The 22,379-nt window shown below is 33.6% G+C and overlaps 4 protein-coding genes across 4 annotated transcripts in view; 3 read left to right on the top strand and 1 right to left on the bottom strand.

The window, feature by feature from the left end:
• The first annotated feature begins 4,457 nt into the window (after positions 1-4,457).
• LOC112521684 (serine/threonine protein phosphatase 2A 57 kDa regulatory subunit B' beta isoform) lies at positions 4,458-7,327 on the top strand. The gene is made up of 2 exons (XM_025130676.1): positions 4,458-5,925; positions 6,724-7,327. Exons 1-2 carry the CDS (start codon positions 4,786-4,788, stop codon positions 7,030-7,032), a joined length of 1,449 nt encoding a protein of 482 aa, XP_024986444.1. The 5' UTR covers positions 4,458-4,785; the 3' UTR covers positions 7,033-7,327.
• A 1,476-nt stretch (positions 7,328-8,803) lies between these two features.
• LOC112521317 lies at positions 8,804-11,560 on the top strand. Its single transcript, XM_025130097.1, has 4 exons — positions 8,804-9,167; positions 9,538-9,648; positions 10,935-11,003; positions 11,250-11,560. The coding sequence occupies exons 1-4, from the start codon at positions 9,018-9,020 to the stop codon at positions 11,301-11,303; spliced, it is 384 nt and encodes a 127-aa protein (XP_024985865.1). The 5' UTR covers positions 8,804-9,017; the 3' UTR covers positions 11,304-11,560.
• A 1,163-nt stretch (positions 11,561-12,723) lies between these two features.
• Positions 12,724-13,843, top strand: LOC112521038 (transcription factor MYB27-like). The gene is made up of 4 exons (XM_025129668.1): positions 12,724-12,847; positions 12,946-13,075; positions 13,305-13,402; positions 13,482-13,843. Exons 1-4 carry the CDS (start codon positions 12,724-12,726, stop codon positions 13,841-13,843), a joined length of 714 nt encoding a protein of 237 aa, XP_024985436.1.
• A 4,765-nt stretch (positions 13,844-18,608) lies between these two features.
• Positions 18,609-22,379, bottom strand: part of LOC112521149 (probable pectate lyase 12) — a 4,386-nt gene continuing 615 nt past the window's right edge. Inside the window, exons 2-4 of the mRNA XM_025129852.1 lie at positions 19,847-20,753; positions 19,565-19,767; positions 18,609-18,871 (exon numbers count right to left, since the gene is read on the bottom strand). Of these exons, the coding sequence (XP_024985620.1) occupies positions 18,685-18,871; positions 19,565-19,767; positions 19,847-20,753 (1,297 nt within the window). The 3' untranslated portion in view covers positions 18,609-18,684. The remainder of the gene's footprint in view (positions 18,872-19,564; positions 19,768-19,846; positions 20,754-22,379) is intronic.

Below are 22,379 nucleotides of genomic sequence, written 5' to 3'. Positions count from 1 at the left end.
TAAATGCCCATTTCACCCACAAAGAAACAAGATTAGGCCCAACAAGATGCTGCCTTTAAGAATTAGGATTAGGAATGAAGGGCATCTTTGACTTTGACCAGAGGTTTAGTTTGGGATTCCCTCTCACCTTCACAATCATTAGAATATATCACAACTAATCACATTTGAGTTTCAATATATATATTATATTATAATTCATTAAGAGACTGTTTACTTGTGGTTTAATTATGCTTATTGGTCTATCTAGATTATTCGCACAACTCATTTGGGTTGTTTACTTACGGCTTATTCGCACAGAACATGACTTAATCGCACAAATATAAATGATGTGTTGTCATCATTCAGCCACAAAAATTGACATACATACATCTTATTTAAAGCACTGCCTCCTTCCCATATGAGACACACCATCGTCAACCTCTTTATGATTTTTTGTTTGATGTTCAAATAATTAATATTGAAGGGTAAATCGGTCATTTATGTTATTCGGACTGTTGGTTCAGATAAAAAAAAGTAAACAACAATACTCATTTATCCAAACAGACAAATTTATCCATACATAACTTAATATAAAATTTGGTAAACAACCCCTAGATATATTTTCTCCTCCTTTCCAGAATAACTCATATTTTATAAAATGGTCGAAATAAAATAACAATAAAATAAAGATAATGAATTTGTAATTCTCATTAATGAAAAACCCTTTAAATATGAATGAAATATAGGTAGATAGTTACAATAGATATTAGTTATAATTTATCTCTATCTAAATTTTCATATCCTTTAAACGGTAACACACTTGTCCTACAACATCATATTTATATTTTAATTTGTTTTAAGACAAATGATTAATTTTAAAAATAAGTATCTATTTTTTCATTTTACTTTTAATTATAAGACAGAATAATTTTATCTCAGATAAAAATAAAACCGTCATTCAGTTAATTAAAAAATACAGTAATTACATACTTCTAAAACCATGTGCAATTTTCGTTATAAACATTTATTTTAAATTAGTAGGATTAATAAATAAGTTAATGAAAACTAAATTTTTTAATAGATTTAATATGTAACACATCATCATCATGTGTATTTCCTTTTAACCTACGTTGATGATTTTAAATCAATTTTTATTCTTTCAAAATAAATAGTTTTTTCTTTAAATATATTTAGTTGTCAATTTTTAATAACTATGTATTTATATTATTATAAATACTAGAAAGGTACTCATACAATATAACAAGATACATCTCGATTGTAATGTTATGTTTTATTTTTATTTTTTTTTTATCTCAGACGATGTAATAATACGGTTTTATGTGGTTTTTTTAGAAAAAACAATAATGTTTTTATCTTTGAATAAAATATAAATTTGAAAATGTCATAAAAATTAAAAAAAAATAATATTGATATTAGTACCAAAACTAACAATTTAAATTTTCTCTTTTTTGTGTAATTTCTTTAACTCATTTTTTATTTATTTTTAGGTTAATAGTATAATTTTTTATAAAGATAATAATTAAGTATTTTGTTAGAACTTAATTATTATCCTAATTATATTTTAGATTTTTTATATTTAAAAATAAAATGTTTATCATTCGGCATCCAATGGTCACGGACCGACCATAAAACCCTGTTCAATAAGTGCAACGCATTAACTGTCCGCTGTCAGGTTGGGCAGTAAGGATGCTTATGGGGGGTTTAACAAAACATGTACCAATTACTACCATTAACTCTATGTGTGTTATCAATATCACTACGTGTGATTCGTTAAGACATAAATTTTCCCCTACTATTTAGTTATGTTTATCTATAGTTAGTTACACGAGTTTAAACAGTATTTAATGCATAAAAAATGGTTTTTAATATAATATACATACTAATCACATCATTTTCATTTAATATAAAAACCTTTTTTTATATATAATTAAGATATCCAGCTTTTATGCTAAATTTAATAAAAATTTCATTTCTTCATGTTATTTATCATCTCATCCAACTGTTTATTCTCCCCACAGATTTTTGTCCTACTTAACAAATCGAGCACAATCCCCACCTTATCTTCTTGAAGACCACTGATATATTTGAAAATTTCATGTTCTTCCTCCTCCAAATTAATCTCGATTACTCGGAAGAAAGCAAAACACCCATTAATATACGAATTCAATGACATGTGATTGTAAATGTGGTACTGATGCATTCTCTAAAGACATACATAAATGTTTCAAACAATATCAGATATATTACGATGATGAATTTTCATCACAAAACGACCCCCCCCCTCCAAAAAAAATAATTTTTTTTCCTCTGGTCCACCCCGACCCTATCACTGGAGAGATGTCATGTGCTTGTTATTGCCAAGTTATTATTCCATCTGTTCTAAAGTAAATTCATATTTTTATTTTAGTTTGTTGTAAAATAAGTATCTACTTTTAAGAAAATGTCTATTTTCATTTTAACCTTGATCATGCGATGGAAAAAATTTATCTATTTATTATTAATGGTAAAAGTGCAATAATTATACAGTTATTGTAAGTTATTATATGCCCACGAAACTGTTACATATGAATACTGTCAAGGAGTATGTAAACCTATAGATTTGTACACAAAGAATATTTTTGTTTCAATTTTCAGAAACCTGAGATAAATCATGTTGATCATTGAAATAATTATTCTTGGAGGATAATTATGAAAAAATACGTGTTAAAATGTAATTATGATAGTTACAAGACGTTATATGTAAATGTCTATAATTACATTAAAGTTCAAGTTAAATTATATAATATTACAGATAACTGCTAAAACCTTATTTGAGTTACAGATTAACTATAAGACAGTTCATATAAATAAGGTGATGATCAAACTAAGAGATTCAATCTGTTAGATTTAGATATCAGAAAAAATACATAAAATAAATCTTTTCTTTCCCGTTAAAAAACATATAGATCTAAAGTTTTTAGAATAACACCCAATAGATGTTAGAAAGCGTGTTTGTGTGTGAACTATCATAAAGAAAACCTACTTTGATTTTTAAGTGCTCCTTCAAATCCTCGTCAGATCTGAAAGGTACAATTCTAAACATCTTATGATTTGTTTAGACTTGTTTTTATTGTCATTGGATCGGGCATGAAGTTTTATTTAGAAGCATAAAATTATTTTTCCATGGTGTTTCCGAGGTCGCAAAGAGGTTCTAAAAATATTCATTAAACTGTATCTATTTTTTTTAATTATAGATGTTTATTTTGGAACATCGACTTAAGAGGAGTGGGCAATCTTTAAATAGCACTAGAAGAACACTCGTACAATGTAGCGAGATAAATCTCGATTTTAATGTTTCGTTTTAATACTTGTCTCCATCCATGTTACAATACAATTTTATGTGGTTTTGAGAAAACGATAATATTTTTATTTTTGAATAAAATATAAACTTGAATATATCGTAAAAATTTGAGAAAAATATCTATATTAGTATCAAATTAGCTATTGAAAAATTCTCGTTTTTTGTGTAATTTATTTAGTTTAATTTTTTATTATAATTTAATTCAAATTTAATAAACGAAGTAATTTATTTTTAGTTCAATAATATAATTTTATAAAGATAATAATTATGTATGTTATAAGAACTCAATGATTATCTTAATTATATTTTAGTTTTTTTATATTTAAAAAAATATGTTTATCTTCAATTAGTTATACAAATTCAAACATAAAGTTTTAATAAATTATACTTACGTATAATCTACTTGTATTCTTGAATTTTAAATAATATGCATCAATAAATAATAGTTTAAGCATAAAAATTGGTTTTTAAGAGTTTTCGTTAAATGCTTTATAAAATAGTATAGAAATATTTTAATTTTTGAATAAAATATAAATTTAAATATATTATAAAAATTTAAAAAAAATATCAATATTAATATCAAATTAACTATTTAAAAGTTCTCATATTTTATGTAATTTCTTTAGTTCAATTTTTATTATAAATTAACTTAAATTTAATCATGAATTAATTTATTTTTGGTTTAATAATATAATTTTATAAAGATAATAATTAAATATTCTGTTAGAACTCAATGATTATCTTAATTATATTTTAGTTTTTTATATTTATTAAAAGATGTTTATCCTGTATTTAATTATGTTTATCTTCAGTTAGTTATATGAATTCAAACATCGAGTTTTAATAAGTTGTATTTATGTATAATCTACTTGTAATATTGAATTTTTAATAATATGCATCAATAAACAATACTTTATGTATAAAAGTTGGGTTTTAAAAGTTTTTGTCAGATGGTTTTTAATATAGTAAAGATTAGATAGTCGGGGGACTGTTTATGTAATTGTTGTGAAATAGTCCACTTCGCTCAGAAAGTATCTTCCTTTTGCTATCATCGTTCGTTTTCATGAGTCCCATCTTCCATTTCAAATTATCCCAACTTTTGTACACACACTCTCTCCCCATCTTCAACACTTTGATCATCTCATCTTTGTAGATAAATTGATCGCCACAAATCATCCATTGCAGTCGCCGGATCGACACACAGCCACCACTTCTCTCCGCTCCTCCATTGGTCAACCACCATCATCACTTTCAAAAACCCTTAGCGGTATATAGATCCCTCTTCCTCTTCCTTTTCCATTTCTTTGTTGATTGCTATACAACTCAATTAGGGTTTATCTTCTCCCCAATTTGTGACTGATCGAGGACTATTTGGTGTGGGTGATCCTAGAAACTAGGGTTAGTGTTTGTGTTGAATTGGTTTGATTGTAGTATACCATAGAACGATGTTGAATAAATTTATGAAACGTGGTTCACGGAAGCCCTCGAAATCCGACACGGATGCTTATGGGTATCCTCCCGGCGGCAATCAGAATTCTGGGTCTGTTTCCAATTCTAAAGGCGCTGCTGCTGCCACCGGTGGGCAGTTTTCCGATGGAACAGCTGCTGCTACGGCTACAACTGCGACCATTGAAGTCTTGCCTATGTTTCGGGACGTTCCGGTGCCTGAAAGACAACTCTTGTTTCTTAAAAAGTGTCAGATTTGTTGCTTCCAGTTTGACTTTTCGGATACATTGGAAATGGTTAGAGAAAAGGAGATTAAGAGGCAGAATCTTGTGGAGCTTGTGGATTATGTTCAATCAGGTTCGGGGAAGATAAGTGAGGGTAATCAAGAGGAGATGATTAGAATGATTTCATTAAACATTTTCCGGTGTTTGCCACCGGGGTCTCACGAAAACCATGGGTCTGTAAGCATAGAAACCGAAGAGGATGACCCTTATCTTGATCCCTCATGGCCGCATTTACAACTTGTTTACGAGCTTCTTTTGAGATATGTAGTCTCAACAGACACCGATGCCAAGATTGCCAAGAGGTACATTGATCATTCCTTTGTGTTGAAGTTACTAGATATGTTTGATACCGAAGACCCACGTGAGCGTGAGTATCTGAAAACCATTCTCCATAGGATTTATGGGAAATTTATGGTGCATCGGCCGTTCATTAGGAAAGCAATCAACAATATCTTTTATCAGTTTATCTATGAAACAGAAAAGAATTGTGGTATTGCCGAGTTGTTGGAAATCCTTGGGAGCATAATAAATGGATTTGCATTGCCAATGAAAGAAGAGCATAAGTTGTTTCTCATTAGGGCACTTATACCGCTCCACAAACCTAAGTCGATTGGTATGTACCATCAGCAGCTCTCTTACTGTATCACTCAGTTTGTAGAGAAAGACCACAAGCTAGCGGATACCGTTATAAGGGGTTTGCTAAAATATTGGCCTATCACCAATTGCCAAAAGGAGGTTCTCTTTCTCGGGGAGCTTGAAGAAGTGCTAGAGGCAACACAGGCTGCGGAATTTCAGCGCTGTATGGTTCCTCTTTTCAGTAAAATAGCTCGGTGTCTTAATAGTCCTCATTTTCAGGTTTGAGATCACTTCAATCTTGTTTTTCTATAATGTGTGGAGTTTTGTGCTTTTGTTGTTATTGCTGATTTTGTTTCAATACATTCAACTTGCATCTATTTGCTTGAATCTTGATCGATTTTCTTCATAAATTGATGCAATTTGATGGTAGCAAATTTGATTGGTTATAGTTATTTGTTGACGTATGGAACCAAAAGATTCGTTATGTAAGGCGTGAATGGAAGTATGGACAACTATTCTTACTCTCATCTAATATCATATGCAATGCCTACTGATGGAAACACCTTTTGGTATGTGGGTGTTAGTTAAATCTTGGAATGGAAAGAGTACATTTAGTGCAGATTGATAAGAACGTTGAAGATGAGCAAGCATGTGCAAAAAGTTGATTTTTCAAAAAGATATCTTTCGGTATTTGGGTTTGTAATTATTAGGATATTAGTCGAAGGATAAGAGTAGGGGGATGAAATGGTACCATTCATAAGAGGGGCTTGGTAAACAGCAACATCCCTGACCGGGTAAGCACTCCTTTGCGTTAAGCAAGTAATAAACTGTCCCTACGTGTGCGTTTTATGAATGATCAAGGCAATGAAGGCGAGGAGGTCTTAGAGACCAAGGGCAAACACTAAAAAGTCAAATCTTTTGGATCTATTTGCTGTTTACTAATGCCCATAAAAAGTCGATTCCCATATCATCTGTTTCGTTTTTTTTTTCTTTAATAATAAAATCTCCATTTTCGAGCTCTAAGTTTGTATTGGCACTTATTAATGCATTTATTTTTGGGATGAACTCCATTTACAGGTAGCAGAGCGAGCCCTTTTCATGTGGAACAACGAGCACATTGTTAGCTTGATGGCTCTGAACCGGACCGTGGTTCTACCAATCATCTTTGAAGCACTGGAGACAAACATTCAGGCTCACTGGAACCCAGCCGTCCATGGACTCACGATTAACATTCGAAAAATGTTCATGGAAATGGATGCAGAGTTTTTTGAGGAGTGCCAGAGACAGCATTCAGAGAAACAAGCCCATGCCAGAGTGGCAGAAGATCAACGCAGACAAACGTGGCAAAGATTAGCAGATAGCTCTGTTGCACACCAAATAGGGTGAGAAATTCCGTGTTCGATTTTTGTTTTCCGCTTTTACCCCCACAGCCGTCGTGAACATCATAGAATCAGGCGAAAAGCAGCAAGCTTTGTGATGATAGACGTATAGACATGATTTTTTTCCGGTTGGGATTTAGAAATGGTTTCTTGTAATTTGTTGTTTTGTGGGTGACGAGAACTTAGAAGTGTGTAAAATTCCATGTACTACATACAGTACAATCCTTGCCTTTACGTTTATAAGGAGTGTACATATTTGGGTATATCATCATCGGTTTTTAGATGTCCGGTTGAATTTGATCGAACCCGGGTTTGGTACGGTTTTGGTTTTGATTTGGCCACGGCTTGAAAGATTTATACGCCAAATGGTTCAATACGTTTCGTGGCTCTTTTAACAGTGTGAAATCATCGATGCAAAATCTAGTTATATTGGGTTTGATGGATGGATTTTACATCCGAAAGTGAGATAGGTAGGTGAAAGAATTGTATAAGATTTTAGGGTTTTAATTTGGTTAGGTATTTATCAATTTTGTCTCACTTTTCTTCCATCTATTTTGTTGACGTACAAATATGTGTATTTGTTATATTCAATCATGTCATGTTGGAGTCTAATATTGCATCAAACATGAGACAACAACTTTAGTTTGGTCATGTCTAGTCATATGTATGCATAGGATTGGAGCGGAGACCCCAATCTTCATCCCTGTCCCTTGGGAAATATAATCATACCCCCATCGCTGTCCCTAATAGGGAACGGGGATCCCAGTGGGGAATCGAGGATATATTATTTCCGTTTATGTGAGATATTTTCAAATGAAATGTGTTAAACATAACACTCGACCCAAAATGGTCTATGTTTAAATATTACATATTTTCAAAATTTTGCTTTTATCGAGTATCAAAAATTCATATGTGAATATAGTCAACATCATACGTAATTGTTTGATCAAATGTTTTCGACTCTACGTTTTTTTTATCAAAAAAGAGTAAGGCATGTTAGAAAAAAAATGTATAAAAAAACATATGTCAAAAATACTTTTTCTAGATCTAATTATTTATAAATAATATACTTGATAATAACTATATAATATATTTGGTAATAAATATATAATGTTATTTTATAAACAGGGATGAGGCAGGGTGAGGATCATGTAACTCGATCCCATCCTCGGTTTTACAGGGAATCCCCCGACCCTGGTCGGAACAGGTACACCACGTTTTCCAGTGGGACAGGTCATGCCTTGTCATGTGTATATTTTTTAGGCATGGTCTTAGCCACTTGCAGTCTGTGCGATTGCACATGACATTATAAGCCCAAAGGATCAAGTTTTTATATGTTATTAGCTTTGAAATAATCATATGGTCAATAACCAACAAACCCAAATTGTTTAGAGCATTAATTAAGCAGCTTTATCTAAATTAAGGAAGACGGTATGAATACAGTCATAAAACAAGTGAACAACCAAACTGATTCCTATTGTTCGCCTATCGCTTCTCATTTACCTATTTTCATGGCTTCAATGGTTAAATTAAAAACCTTGTTTGACTAGTTATAAACCCGTTAAAAAATAATACATTTGGTTTGATTAAAATCAATTTTAAAAAAACTTATTGTCAACCTCTTTCAGATATGAATCTAACTGATTTAGAAAGAAAAAACTTGTATCAGTATCTCAACCTGATTAAAACAAACGATGCAAGAAAAATAATCTTGAAATCTAGAAAAAAGAATTAGAAGGTTCGTACAAAATGCACCAATTGAGGGATTAGGATAGCCAGGGACCGAACCAATCGACATCACAAAAGCCTCTTCTTTCTCTTCTTAAACTCGATTAACAGCGACCAAAAATTCGAAATCCAGCCTCTTTCGCCACTCTATCCATACCATACCATACCTTACCTTAATCTTTATCTTACTGGTTGCAATTACTCCTTCACCAAACACAAAACCCTTTGTAATCCTCCCACCACAACAAGCAATCCAACCCATTTATGTCAAAGAAAGGAGGAGCTGCGCTACAAAAGGATGCGCCATGGAGGGCACCATCTACAGGCGTCAAACCCCTCCCCAAAATCCATCATTCCCCTCTTCTTTGTCTCCCTCAGAACCCCTATACCGATTATGCCGTCTCTCTCATGAAGGTATTTCTTCCTTTATCTTCTTAGTATTTGAATTTTGTGCTTCTCTTTGATGATGCATGTTTGTGTTTAAACCTAGTTATCATATGGGGTGTTTGAGTTTCACAATCTGCTCATCAGACAGGAATTTTAAGGATAATCTGGGCTCTTTCAAAGATGTTCTAATTGATTAGTGTTTTAGTTGTCTGAAAGGGGATGGGAAGTGATTGAATATGCCTCAAAACATCATTATGTGCCTTTCAGTTATGTGTGTGTGTGTGTGTGTGTGTGTTACTACATCAAGATTCCCAATTAGGGTTATTGTGGTTGGAGACTGTTTCATAATTTGTTGTGGGTGTTTTAGAAATTTATGATGTTTTTGAGATTTTTGCAGCACCCGGATCCAATTGGACATGGGTTTGGAACAGAAGCCATAGTGGAAGCAGCAGGGCCAGAGTGTATTGTTCCTGGTCAGGTTACACCTGTTAAACTCCTTGGATTAAAGGTGCTCTTTTATTCCTCCAAAAGAAGATTACTGTTTTGGTTTTAGATTAGTTGATCATTTGCCTGAATCTGTAGAATTTGAATTTTAACTGTTAAAAACATAGAACAGGATTGATTTCTTCGGACTTTTCAGCTTTTGAGCTCCAAAATCAAAGTTACAGACACAATGGGTTTCTCTAATCTTTTGGTTGATTAATGGTATAGAAAAGACCAAAAATAGAAACTTGTAAATGGAAAAAGAATCGAGTCAAAATGGTTGATATCTTGTTATCAAAAGTCTATGCTCGGTTAAGGTCAAAATACTGTGTACTCGTTATTACTTCTATTATTTTATCATTAGACCGACATTAAAATGAGTATCCAACAAGTCTCTTGTAAATATAAGCAATCACAACTGCTAGAGTTCTATGAAGAAAATTGTATGCATATAGTACTAATGGTTTCTTGATCACTTATGGTGTGAGAATGGGAATACGGGGGTGGTAAGAGAAGAAAATTGCGAAAGTGAGACATAATGCCTATCCTCTAACATAATCGTGCTATGATGGCCAAAATGACACTTAAAGTTGTAACGAAATCGCCCATCCTCCTTCCTGAGAATTGGGTTGAAAATCCTTGGATTTTCTAGGTCCACGAAACCTAAATCTAATCAAATTCTACCACTAAAATGATGTAGTATCTGAGGCATTAGATATGGTAAATAATGCTTGATTAAGTGGTCTCTGCTAACACAAACCAATTTGATTCAGCTGTTGAATAGATTCCTTGGTTGAAGTTGTGTAAATCAACATTTATGTAGCTTTAATATGGATCTTGTTCTAGATTTAGCACCAGTTCTTTTTCTCTATCTATTTGTAGTATTTGTTACCCTGTTCAATGCTGTCCATGAAATTTTTTCTCAAATTTGAAAGGATTTACGTTGATTTTGAAGTTGAAAATTAGTTTGTTTGACCTCATAAAGGTCAACATGTGTTTGCTTATGAAGGTAGTTCTTTTGTTGGATCAAATCAAATGAAGTATACCCGCTTATGACGGAAATCCTTTCACATCTTAAAGGGTTTGTATACTTTCATCCTTTTTTCCAATTTGTCTTCGATTACATAACATTTTCATTTACCAAACAAACCACAAGAAAACAGTATATCCCACCTGGAGATGAGGTCCGGGGGGGATGATGTAAACAGACCTGCCCTTTACCCCAAAACACTAGAGCGGTTTTGGTCAAATACTGGCCATTTTCAAGCTTTTGGTCAAGTTTCATCCACCATTGTCAATGTGTATATGCAGGTCTGGCCTATCGAAGTTGACTTGAAGTTCTTGGAACCTGTTGGCAAAGAACTTAAGAATATTGGGAAGGTGAATTCTTCATTAGAATTTTCTAGTAATGAAAATTGGAACACTTGCTGTTTTGGGAAATTTACATATTTGCCCGTTTTTCATCGTTACAATTAAATTGATTGTATGGAATTCGATCAAAGAGGTCACCTTGTTTTCAGACATTTTAGATATTTGACGTATAGTCATGTTTTTTGTTACCGTATCCTTAATAGGTCCTATTAGCTTAGCATCCTAACATGATGGTATGGTTGCATTGTGGTGCAGTTTATGGATTCAGCAGTCGAGCTCATGAACAAATCATTCATGGACCAACGTTAGCCGTTTCAGGGGTTTATTCTGCGGCCGACATTATAATTAAGAGTACGAGTTAAGTTAGAGTAAAATCCAGGAGCCCCAAGTGTTTGTAATAGGGTTTGTTGATGATTTCTCATCAAGTGGTGTGTTGAAAGTAGAGCACAAGAACTATTTCTGAAATCTTTGACTTTTAAGGTCAAACTTGTTACTTATCTCAAACTCGATACTCATATGGAACTATGGATTCTTGGTGCAAGTTAGCACCAACATTTTTCTGTTTCTACTACTTAAATCTAGGAATCACAAATTTCTTGGAAATTCAAAGAATTAGCATCACTTTTAATGATGGCATGCAGTTCCTTTGACCTAGAAAGTCAACTCTTGCTTCATATGCCATGTGTTTTTCTTGATTGGTGTATACAGGCTAATCCATTTGGGTGTATTACACACTAGAAAACAGGTCATCACCCGATACCGTCAGGGTTGATCGTCGGTAAACTATACCAATAGACTCTACCGTCGGATTTCCAGCTTTAGCGACAGCTCTGTATCGGTAATGCGTCACAACATTGAAAATTAAAATGCAGACCACGGATTACCGACCAGATTATCGACAAATCACTCTTTTGGCATCTTAGTGGTCATTTAGTGACAACTTTGTGTCGAAGTATTTTGTAACGAATCTCTCGTTACTGTGTCGATAATCCGTCATTAATATATGGGTCATATGGTTATTGGTTTTTTCTTTTGTGATCCATTAGAAGTATCCACTGATACTACCCGTCAATGAAACTCTGATTTTTATTAGTGTATGTGTGTATATACTTTGTCTTGTAAGGGCGGACCTATGAAGGCCCTATCAAGGTCGAGTCTCGTGCACTTGCTCAACCGATTTTCGTAAGTAGATTTTTTTTTGAATGAAAGACGCACATGCTAAACTTTAAGGAGTTCTCCATGATATTAGAATATATAAGCGACATATGAAATGAACATGCTAGGTGGCAATATTACTGTTGTAATGGAAAAAATAGTATTATGAAATGACTAAAATACCCTTATCGTGTGTTATTTAAAAAAAGGGTTTGAGATGTTGCAATCAGTAAAAAGAAGCAGCATAAACCAAAGATTGTGACGCAAACTCCCATCGAGACCAATAGAGAAACACCTTCACAAAAGACATGGGTGGAGCTTCCACAATCACCACCCTCCTATCCGCCGTTGCTTTCCACCTATATAGTCCCTATCCAGAATACCATCCCTTACGTCTCCTACACACACACACACACACACACATATATATATATATATACATATATATAGATATATATCTGTATATATATAGATAGATATAGATATATGTATATATATATATATATATATATATGTATAAATATGTATAAACAAACAACAAACTTCACCATAAACCCTGGTTTGTTTCGATTTAATGGCAAATCGCGATGTGGGAAACTTGCGTAGAGGGCCTTGGCTTGACGAAGAAGACGAGAGATTGACCACCATTGTCAAAGCTTTAGGCGACAAAAATTGGGATGCTTTGGCCAACGAATCGGGTACGCTTAAACGCTATTTGTTTTGTTTCATATATATATATATATATGTATATATATCAATCTTGACGATTGAGTTTGGACGTATGGATCGAATTAAGGTCTGAGGAGGAGTGGAAAGAGTTGCAGGCTGAGATGGATGAACTATCTTCGACCCAATTTAAAGCATGGGGAGATCACATATGAAGAAGAACATATCATTCTTAATCTTCATAAACAATGGGGTAACAAGTAAGTATACATCTCAAACCCTAATGATTTCAACTTATTTAATCTTCGTGTGTTAGCTCAAACCGGCCGATAAAGGTTAGACCTTGGGACTTGCGTTTTTTCCTCATAAGTCATCAGTTTGAGTCTCCTCAAGACCATCGAGGATTTTAATGACTGCTATCTTTAAAGTCACATTAAATCAGTTGAGATATGCACAAGCTTACGGATACCGATTAAAATGTATATGTAGGTGGTCAAGAATCGCTAAAAGATTACCTGGACGGACAGATAACGAGATAAAGAATTACTGGAGAAGTCATTTAAAGAAGAAAACCGAAGCTCAACAAGGTCTCCACTCTCGTATTGTATGTTCATCAAGATTTCATATTCACATTCTAACAAAATTTTAAAATTGAACGCTTTGAAGGCACCAGAAATGTTGCAGAACAAGATCTCTCGACGCCCAAATGCCACAGAAGCCCCGAGTACATCATCGGTGAAAACGAAAGAGATGGGGTTTTTGGAACTTCGTCAACGGAAGCACCTGAGATATCGTCTAACATGAGTGCGTTTGGGTGCAGTTCACCTTACGAAAGGCAGATAACAGACTGGATGTCGTCGTGCTGCTGGCTGTTGCACGACGACAACCAGTTGCAAACATATGAAATAAAACAGCATGAAGATTACATGGGAATGTACCCATGTTTCTGTCAACCTGAATCGAAGCCTGAAGAAGATATGATGCATAATGTGTGTGATCTTTGGAGTCCCATCTGGGAAATGGGTTGAAACTCATAGTCTTAATTCTTCATATTTGGAAAAGTAGATAAATAATAATAATAATAATTAATGGATTCTAACCTTTTATTTTCAGATTTTATGTTCGAATATCATCTGGTGAATAATAATTTAAAACAATCGTCTATTTTTATAGAAATTCCAAAAGCCAATATTGTAATTCATGAAAGACTTGAATAATTGTAACCTCGGGAGAATCCATGTACAACCGTCGATCGTTTTCGATCCAACAGCAAGTCAACATTGATCAACCATAAGGGTTGTATTTAATTGGTTTGAGCTTGAGCTCTAAAGGTCAAAAATGTCTGGAAGTCCTAGGTTCAAATTCAAGAAGAAATAAAAATTCTCTGTGGCCACAGAGGTTCAAATGCGATGACTCCGGGCTACCCGCAAAACAGAAGGTCATCTTGAGATTAGTCGACTCGCATATCAGGTTAAATGTCCAGGTTAATTAAAAAAAACAATGCTCATGCATGTTTTCATGAAGAAGGGGTATTTTGGTCTTTTGGTTTTCCGCATATAGTCACGTCGCATGTTAATGTTAATGTTAATGTTAATGTATGTTAACAATTATGTTAAAATCTGTTTAGGATATGATGTATAAGGGAGGTTTAGGGGAAACCCTTGAACAAATGAAAAACTGAGAAATATTTTGGTAACTATTCATTTGGACGGTATATTATGTGTATAGAAGTAATTGAAGTTGTTCTCTGGTTACTATGCATGTGTACATACCAGACAAATTGTTACAAGTTACTTGTATGCACATGTGTATACGTGCAGATGAATGGTTATCAAAAGTGTTACTCAATATTTTTTTAGTTTTTTTTTTACATATTGTTAAACCTTTTTCATGTTAACTTATGTGAACATTAACCTTTTATTACAAATCTACGACCACCTTTTTTATACCCTTTCGGAATATTTATCCAAGAGCTATAAGGATTTATACGTCTTGGACGTATATAAAAAATGAGGCACTTGACGAAAAAATGTTCAACATATAAATGGTTATAATAATTCATATAAAACACTTTCATCGAGTATTTTTAGACATAATATAAACCAATAGTAGTTTCGATATCAATAGGATCAGCATTTTTTTCAAAACACAACATTGTCAATACGTTCCAATATACACACAATTTCTACAGATATGTGGATATCTTTTGGGTCACAATGTGGAGTATTTGGAGTAACGAATATGCTGTGTTCTCAAGTCTTCTTTTACGAAGGAAATAGAAGGAAAGTGGGGGTGAAGAAAAAAGTCTTGTATTCTCGAGTTCTTATTTTCCTCCCAAAACTTCCCTCCAAATTAATGTGGGAGGAAATGGAAGAAAACGAGAAGAAATGATAACAATTAAAAGTATTTATAAACTTATATATCTATCCATTAATTACAATCTGCAGTAAAATAAATAATGATATATTTGTAAAAATGACATTTTTCTTTATTGCTCAAGAGCACGAGTTTCTTTTTTTCCATTTCTTTCCTTCCCAAATTCAAGAACATTGAACAATATAAACCTGTAAAATCTCACCATCACTGGTTTTAAACTTGTAGGGTTAAACTTGTAGGGTTAAAACGTACATTTTCAAAGACAATCAATTTCTAAATTAAAAGCTCATGTTGATTATATGTTAATATCTTATTTTTGTTTTTATAGATTTAGAAGTACTTAAGATCTTTCACAAAATTAATATTAGGTACGATTTACAGAAATTCATACCAATTGAAAAAATTATCAACCGCAATAGTGCATAACATGAAATATCCGTTATTCTGATATAAAAACATAAGTCTTACGAAAAGAGTCATCAAAAGAGTCAACGAGAGATGAATGATAGATAAGATTATCAAGGTTATCAAGACAAAGCGACAATAATTATCAATTGAAATGCGGGGTATCAAATGATTCATTGAGACCCAATTAGAAAACAAAGTAAGCATACAACAGTAACTAATAGAAGCAAATGCATAAGTAAATAACAATAGATATGGAAACAGATAGCAATAGCCAATAGAAGCAGAAGTAGATGAGAAAAGGTTAAAGTTTATAGTTGTTGTTTGTTGAAGCAAGGAAGTTAAGTAGTCAAACACATAGAGATAACAATAACCAATAATATTAGACACTGGTACCCAAAAAAAATAGAGAAGCAATAAACAATTACAAAAAGCAAAAGGGTATTTAACTTTTTACATAATTTCTTCTCCAATACATTTAATCAGTACATTTTTGGGCCATTATTATCTACGAAATTCTTTCTAGGTTCCATTACTTACGAATAGAATTGGACCTTCTTTACACTACTACAATATACTGAAGAACTAGGTCGCAATTTTCCTGGGTCCTAAACAGGTGACCATCCCACCCTCCTCATAAACTGTTTTGGCTATTAAGGGGTTTTTTGTTTACCTCTTAATAGTTCCATTAAGAGGTAGACTTTGAATCGTTAAGAGGTGAATCTTGTTTGACAAAAAAATGTATCTCTTAATGGTTCTAAAACCTTCTTAATGAATTTGTGACCTAAGCCTCCCTTAACCATTAAGCGCCCTAATTTCATTGTAAACAATTACCAAATAATTAATTTTATTTTGCACTATATCATGAGAGTCTTTTAACCATTCTGACCACTTAATCATTCTGCATTAAACTATTCAACAACTGCCAAACACCCCCTAAGAAGGTTTTATATAGTTTCAAATCTCTTTCTTGAAACATCTCATAAGGGGAGTTCCAAGTGTTAAGTGATTTTGGAACTTAAAAGTATATAGATGATGTGATTGAGTTTGGTCAAGTAAAGTTGAAAACATAGAAAGAAGGATAATATATCTACTTATTGAAGGAGCAACTTTAATTTGTTTAAAGAAATGATGTGGGGAATACAAAATCTACATGAAATCATCATATTCAACATGTGTCTCTCTAAGTCTTGTCACAAACTATCATGGACCCCCTTTATATGCTTTCACTTGCATTAAATATTAATGGAACCACTTCCTATCCAAGAAGAAACCATACACCATTTCTATTCATGATACAACAACTTTACATTGTGAATTGACAAACACTTCATCACCTATCATTTTTTATGATAGTATGTGTTGTGGAGGGTTTCTCATTCTTGTGAAAGAGATGTCCTTAAACATAAACCGTTGGACCAGCCAACTAGATAAGTCTGGAAGCTATATTGTATGTGAACTAAGTTTTTGTCACAAAAGTACACTTTGTATCACCAGGAGGCTGATCACGACCATCATTTGCTTTCTTAGCCTTGGCCTAGTGGCCACCTCCTTCCATAAATGCCTTGTCTTGGGCGTGCCCACCCGGGTTCAATTCCAGGGGATGACAGGTTGTCTTTTCCGGTGCTTGCTTATGAGGTATGGCAAGTAGGGTTCACAAAATATGGACCACGGGGCCATGAGGTCCCCACCATTAAACCTTATTCGTCTTTGTATAGTAGGAAAGGGATGTAGACATGTATCTCTCGAAGAATCTTATATCTAATCGTGTTGAGTATCTAATGCAATTACTTAAAAGAATGACACAGACCCTGCATACGTGTCACACAATGTTGGTCTATCTAAACTAGTTTATCTTAATTCGTGTCTTAAAGAATGTCTTATTGCACTCTTTAAAACCCATAAATAGAAATATTTAGAATTAAATAGAAAAGAGAGTGCATATTTAAATCAGATAAAAAAAACTGTATTAAAGTTATAGAATATAAGATGTAGTTTTATTTTGTAGGTGGAAAATAATAAATATAAAAAAGGCTTTGTACTTGTCTTGCCATTCAAGAGTTTATTATGCTTAATAGAATGGTGGCTTTGCAATCCTCTCCCACTAACACATACTCACTTTTGCTTCAACACAAAGAAATAAATGTCACTTTCATAATTAAACTTATTTTGATTCAATACGATTGATTAAAATAGTCTGTGTCGATCATAAAATAATACCACTGGACTTCAGTTTATCGTTATTCATAGCCGTTGTCTGTATGCATTCTGGGTATTAATAAGAAAGATTTATGGGATCTTAAACCTGGTTTGGTACATCATCTGTATAAATCAAACAAGTTTTATACAAACTATGAGTATTTAGAAGGAATAAAACTTCATGTCTTATTAAATACAGATGAAATCTCAGTTAAAAAACCAATGAAACCAACTAAAACAAACTTTGTATTAATTTTTTATGTAATGCTTTATACTTTCTACAAAAGTTATGCTTTTAAAAGTTGAGTGTAAAAAGAACATTCAAAATTACACTATTTGAGAGGGTGAAAATGGGAAAAGCACCCATGGGCTATGGTTAGTTGGATGGGTTTGTGGGCCAAACAAAGGTTTGGGTATGGACCCAACTATTATGGGCTTCCTATGACTAAGTAATTGGAATTAAATTATTATTATGATAATAATATTAAGTAAAATAGAATAAAACATATATATATATATATATATATATATATATATATATATGGTTGGATTCACATGAGACTAAGGGTTTTTTATGAGACCCGTAAAACCAATTTATGTTCATTGATCAACTTTATAAACTAATGATTTAATGCTCTAAAGTTGCACGGTGGCAATTTTGTGATTATTAAGAAGTCTCATGCCAATTTAATGTTCAGATTGTAGATCTAATCCAAGGGTTAAGAATTGGTCTTACGGGTCTCATGAAAAACCCTTGGTCTCACATGATCCCAAGCATATATGTATATACCTTTAATCATTATAAAAAAAAAGTATATAAAAATCGAAATCTGAAATTCCTTGCCAATTCAAAACCAATTTGGAGAACTTTTTCCCAATCGTTTTGTGGTTACAGGATAGTATCGCATAAAGAAGATAAGAACATGAATGATAATAATGCAACCAAACAAGATGAAACTAGAGTCAAAGTGTTTAGCTGAGGAGACCCATCACTGTCTTCACCATAGTCGTTCTCAGCATCACCTACGCCATCTTCACCTTCACCTTCACCCGTCCACTTCCCAAGCTTGTTACTCCTGCCAACCAATGTTTCATTTTTACGTATTACAAACGGTGTCATACAATCCAAACGTCTTTAAAATACAAAAATCAAAACAAATCATCATATGAGGTGAAATGACATCATCAAATTTTGCTAGGGTAAAAATCTATCCACCATGATTGGTGGGAAGGTAATGGAATTAAAGGTAAAATTTCAAAATATTCATTATTAGTTTTTTATTATATTATATTTAAAGGGCAAAAAAAAAGTGGACCAAAATGAAGATAGAGGCAAAAGCAAAGACAAGAAACAAGAAAGTCAAAAAGTATGTGCATAAAAATATAGAAAAATTTAAAATATTTAAGAAATCATATATTTTTTTTTATAATCTAGATATCCAACCCGCTATAGAAACCTCACTGATCAAAGAGTAACGCTTCCTTCATGAATAGTTGAAGTCATCTCATTTGAATCTTCATGATCACAAAAGGGTTTTTATTCTTGTTTGGATTCGAACTTGGGACCTCCAGATATTTTTGATCTTTAAAATCTTTAAAACCCAAGCTCAAACCAATCGGACGTCATCCTTATGGTTACCTTTTTTATGTAATTACTTAGGAAAAATCCAAAAGATTCTTTATAAATTAATCAAAGAAAGTGTTGATTAATTAATATAAAAATGCTTAATTTAACAATTAATTGTTAATCAAAATGTCGGAGATCAAACCTGCTACCGAGAACGCCGGAGTTCATGGTGAGTTGGTCAATCAAGGCCGCCGACTTAGGCTCCACACTGTACGCTTTCTCATATTTGAGCTCTAATCCTTGGCCGGACGGCACAAAGAAAGCTCCGTTCACCAGAATATCCCCTTCACTCCTCCAATTCCATCCCCTCCAATGCTCTTGTGCTGTTTCCACCCTCTTCGTCACCTTTTTATCAACTTTCCGACGTTAAAAAATCATCAAAATTCATGCAAGTTCACTAAAAAAAATCAAGAAATTCGTGTACCTCCTTCGCATTACGATTGGCCGGAGCAGTATACCGGTTTCCTTGACTGTTGATCGTCGGATTTCCACTCCCTCCGATAGCATACATCTCCCACCGGGAGTACACGTTGTTGACGACGTGTATATATCCTCTCCGGCATCGTGGCATCCGCTGCACCAGCTTTTCTCCGAAATGGTTGAAGGCGATGGTCACCTGCATGCCGGAATCCGGCAAGTAAGCGTCGCTGTGGCCCAGCAGCATCACCTCGTCGTGATGTGAGAAGAAGTTATTCGATATGGTGATTCCTGTGGACCCCATGACGGCGTCTATGAGACCATCTTTGCAATGCGACAACGAGCAGTGATCAATCCAAAGGTCACGAGATCCGAATATGGATATCCCGTCGCCGTCGGATTCTGTCCGGTAGCCGTAATGCGTCGGACTAGAGCGGACGTTGGTGTTGCCCGACTGGTAGCAATGGTGGATGTGGATGTTGTGGATGATGACATTTGTGATGTACTGGAGTGTAATGCAGCCGCCGCCGGTGATGTGGACGTTGGCTCCACGGCCGTCGAGGGTTTTAAAGCTGTTGAAAATGAGTTCTTGGGAGAGTTGGATGTGCATGTTGGTCGGAAAAACGATCCAGAGGGGTTCAGTTTGGATGACAGCCCACCGGAGAGTGCCCGGAGTGGGAGTGACGGCGTCGTGGTCGGAGGAGTCGGTGACGACGTAATAGCGACCGCCTTTGCCGCCTAAGGCATATTGGCCGAAGCCGATACCGCAATCGGCCAGACGTTGGCGGTTGAGGTGCCAGTTGGGGTCGCACCGCCAACAGTCGTCGATGGGGTTTCCGGTGAGGCAGGAGGTTGATGAGTCCATGTTGGCGTATGATAGCATCTCTCTTCTTGTAATTGACGCATTTACCCTCCTACATCAGAAAAAAAAAATTTAGAATCATAATATTTGCCCTTCAAAATAAAATAAATGTACACTTACAAAATACATAATTAAATTCTCAAATTTATTTTTAATTAAATAAATAAGGTTAAGTATGTCATTTTAACACTTTTATAATGATTTATATAATTTTTTATTTTTATTTTCGTATGATATTTAACTTTTTACAAGACCTTAAATGTAATAATAAATAACCATAAGATTAAAAGTATAAGGAGGTTACAGGTTCAAATCCAAGAGGAATAAAAATCTTTTTGTGATTACGGAAGTTCAAATGCAATGACTTCAGGTTATTTATAAAGCAGATGGTGGTCCTAAGATTAGTAGACTAGTATAGCGGGTTAAATATCGAGGTTAATAAAAAATGTAATAGTAAATGTATTTTGAGGATAAACGGAAAAAGAAATAGGAAAATGTAAAGCAAAAGTAGAGGAAATATCCAAAATATAGAGGAAGGGGCCAACCCCAATAATATCTTGAAGAAAGAAAAAGTCAAAAGTAGAGCAGTCTCCATAATTATTAATTATATTAGCACTGGGCTCAACTAATCACTCTTAAAGGGATGTTTATATTTTAATATAATATAATATAATATAATATATAATGTGTGTTTTTTTTAAATGCTTTTAAGTTTAGCAAAATAATATTTTCAGATGAGTATTTGAATCTAGTTACCGCTAGCATTGCGTATGGACTGGATTGATCGGGTTAAAGACATTTGAACAATCTAACTTGACGTTCACGGTTTGAAAAATATTAACCTAAATCTAAACCAAAGTGCAACCCAACCCAAACCGTACGGGTTGGTCAGATTGATACTTTGGTACACTAAGATATTATTCTGACTTTGAATATGTTATTTCTCTATTCGTAATTTATTTTTCATTATCAACCATTTGATTCAATTTATCCATATTTCTTACGTATATCATATTCAGTTAATTTTCTCAATCGACGTATATATATTTACAGTTACTGAACATATATACGAATGAGTTATATAGAGATGTGAATAGGTTGAAAATATGTGTACATAAAGAACATACGTGACAATGCAATCGTCTAATGTATATATTAATATAAATTCAACAATCATATTAAATCCAAAAAATAAAAGGATATCAGGTTCATTGGGTTGGGTTCGAATAATATCAACCCAATATCTATAGTTTGAAAATTCTACAATTCGATTAGACATCAATTGAGTTATTTCTCGCTCGGTTGATCGGGTTTTTGAGCACCCCTAGTTTCCACCATTTTCTGACGGCTATTTTATAAAATAGAGATTTGAGGGATTATTTTATTACAACATCCGTCAAAATTATTAATTTTCGTCGCACGTATCAGTGTCAAAACGCCTCTGATGAAATTATTGAAATCACCAGCACCTTCAATTTACCCGGGTAAAACTCCTCACTATTGCTCAAGAAGGTCGTATTTTTTTCTGCTTGTTACGTTGTAAGATGTTCTTTTTTAATATAACATATTTTTTAAAAAAATATTAATTTTCATTATCTCACTCTCGTATAAATACCTCCTACAAATAACCTGACATTATTTTATCATATACATACGCTTATTTTGTTTTATTCAGAAA

The sequence above is a fragment of the Cynara cardunculus genome, assembly GCF_001531365.2.
Source record: "Cynara cardunculus var. scolymus isolate 2C chromosome LG 11, CcrdV1, whole genome shotgun sequence".
NCBI classification, from domain to species: domain Eukaryota; kingdom Viridiplantae; phylum Streptophyta; class Magnoliopsida; order Asterales; family Asteraceae; genus Cynara; species Cynara cardunculus.
Note: the sequence above shows the minus strand (reverse complement) of the source record. Positions and strands in the feature narration are given on the sequence as shown.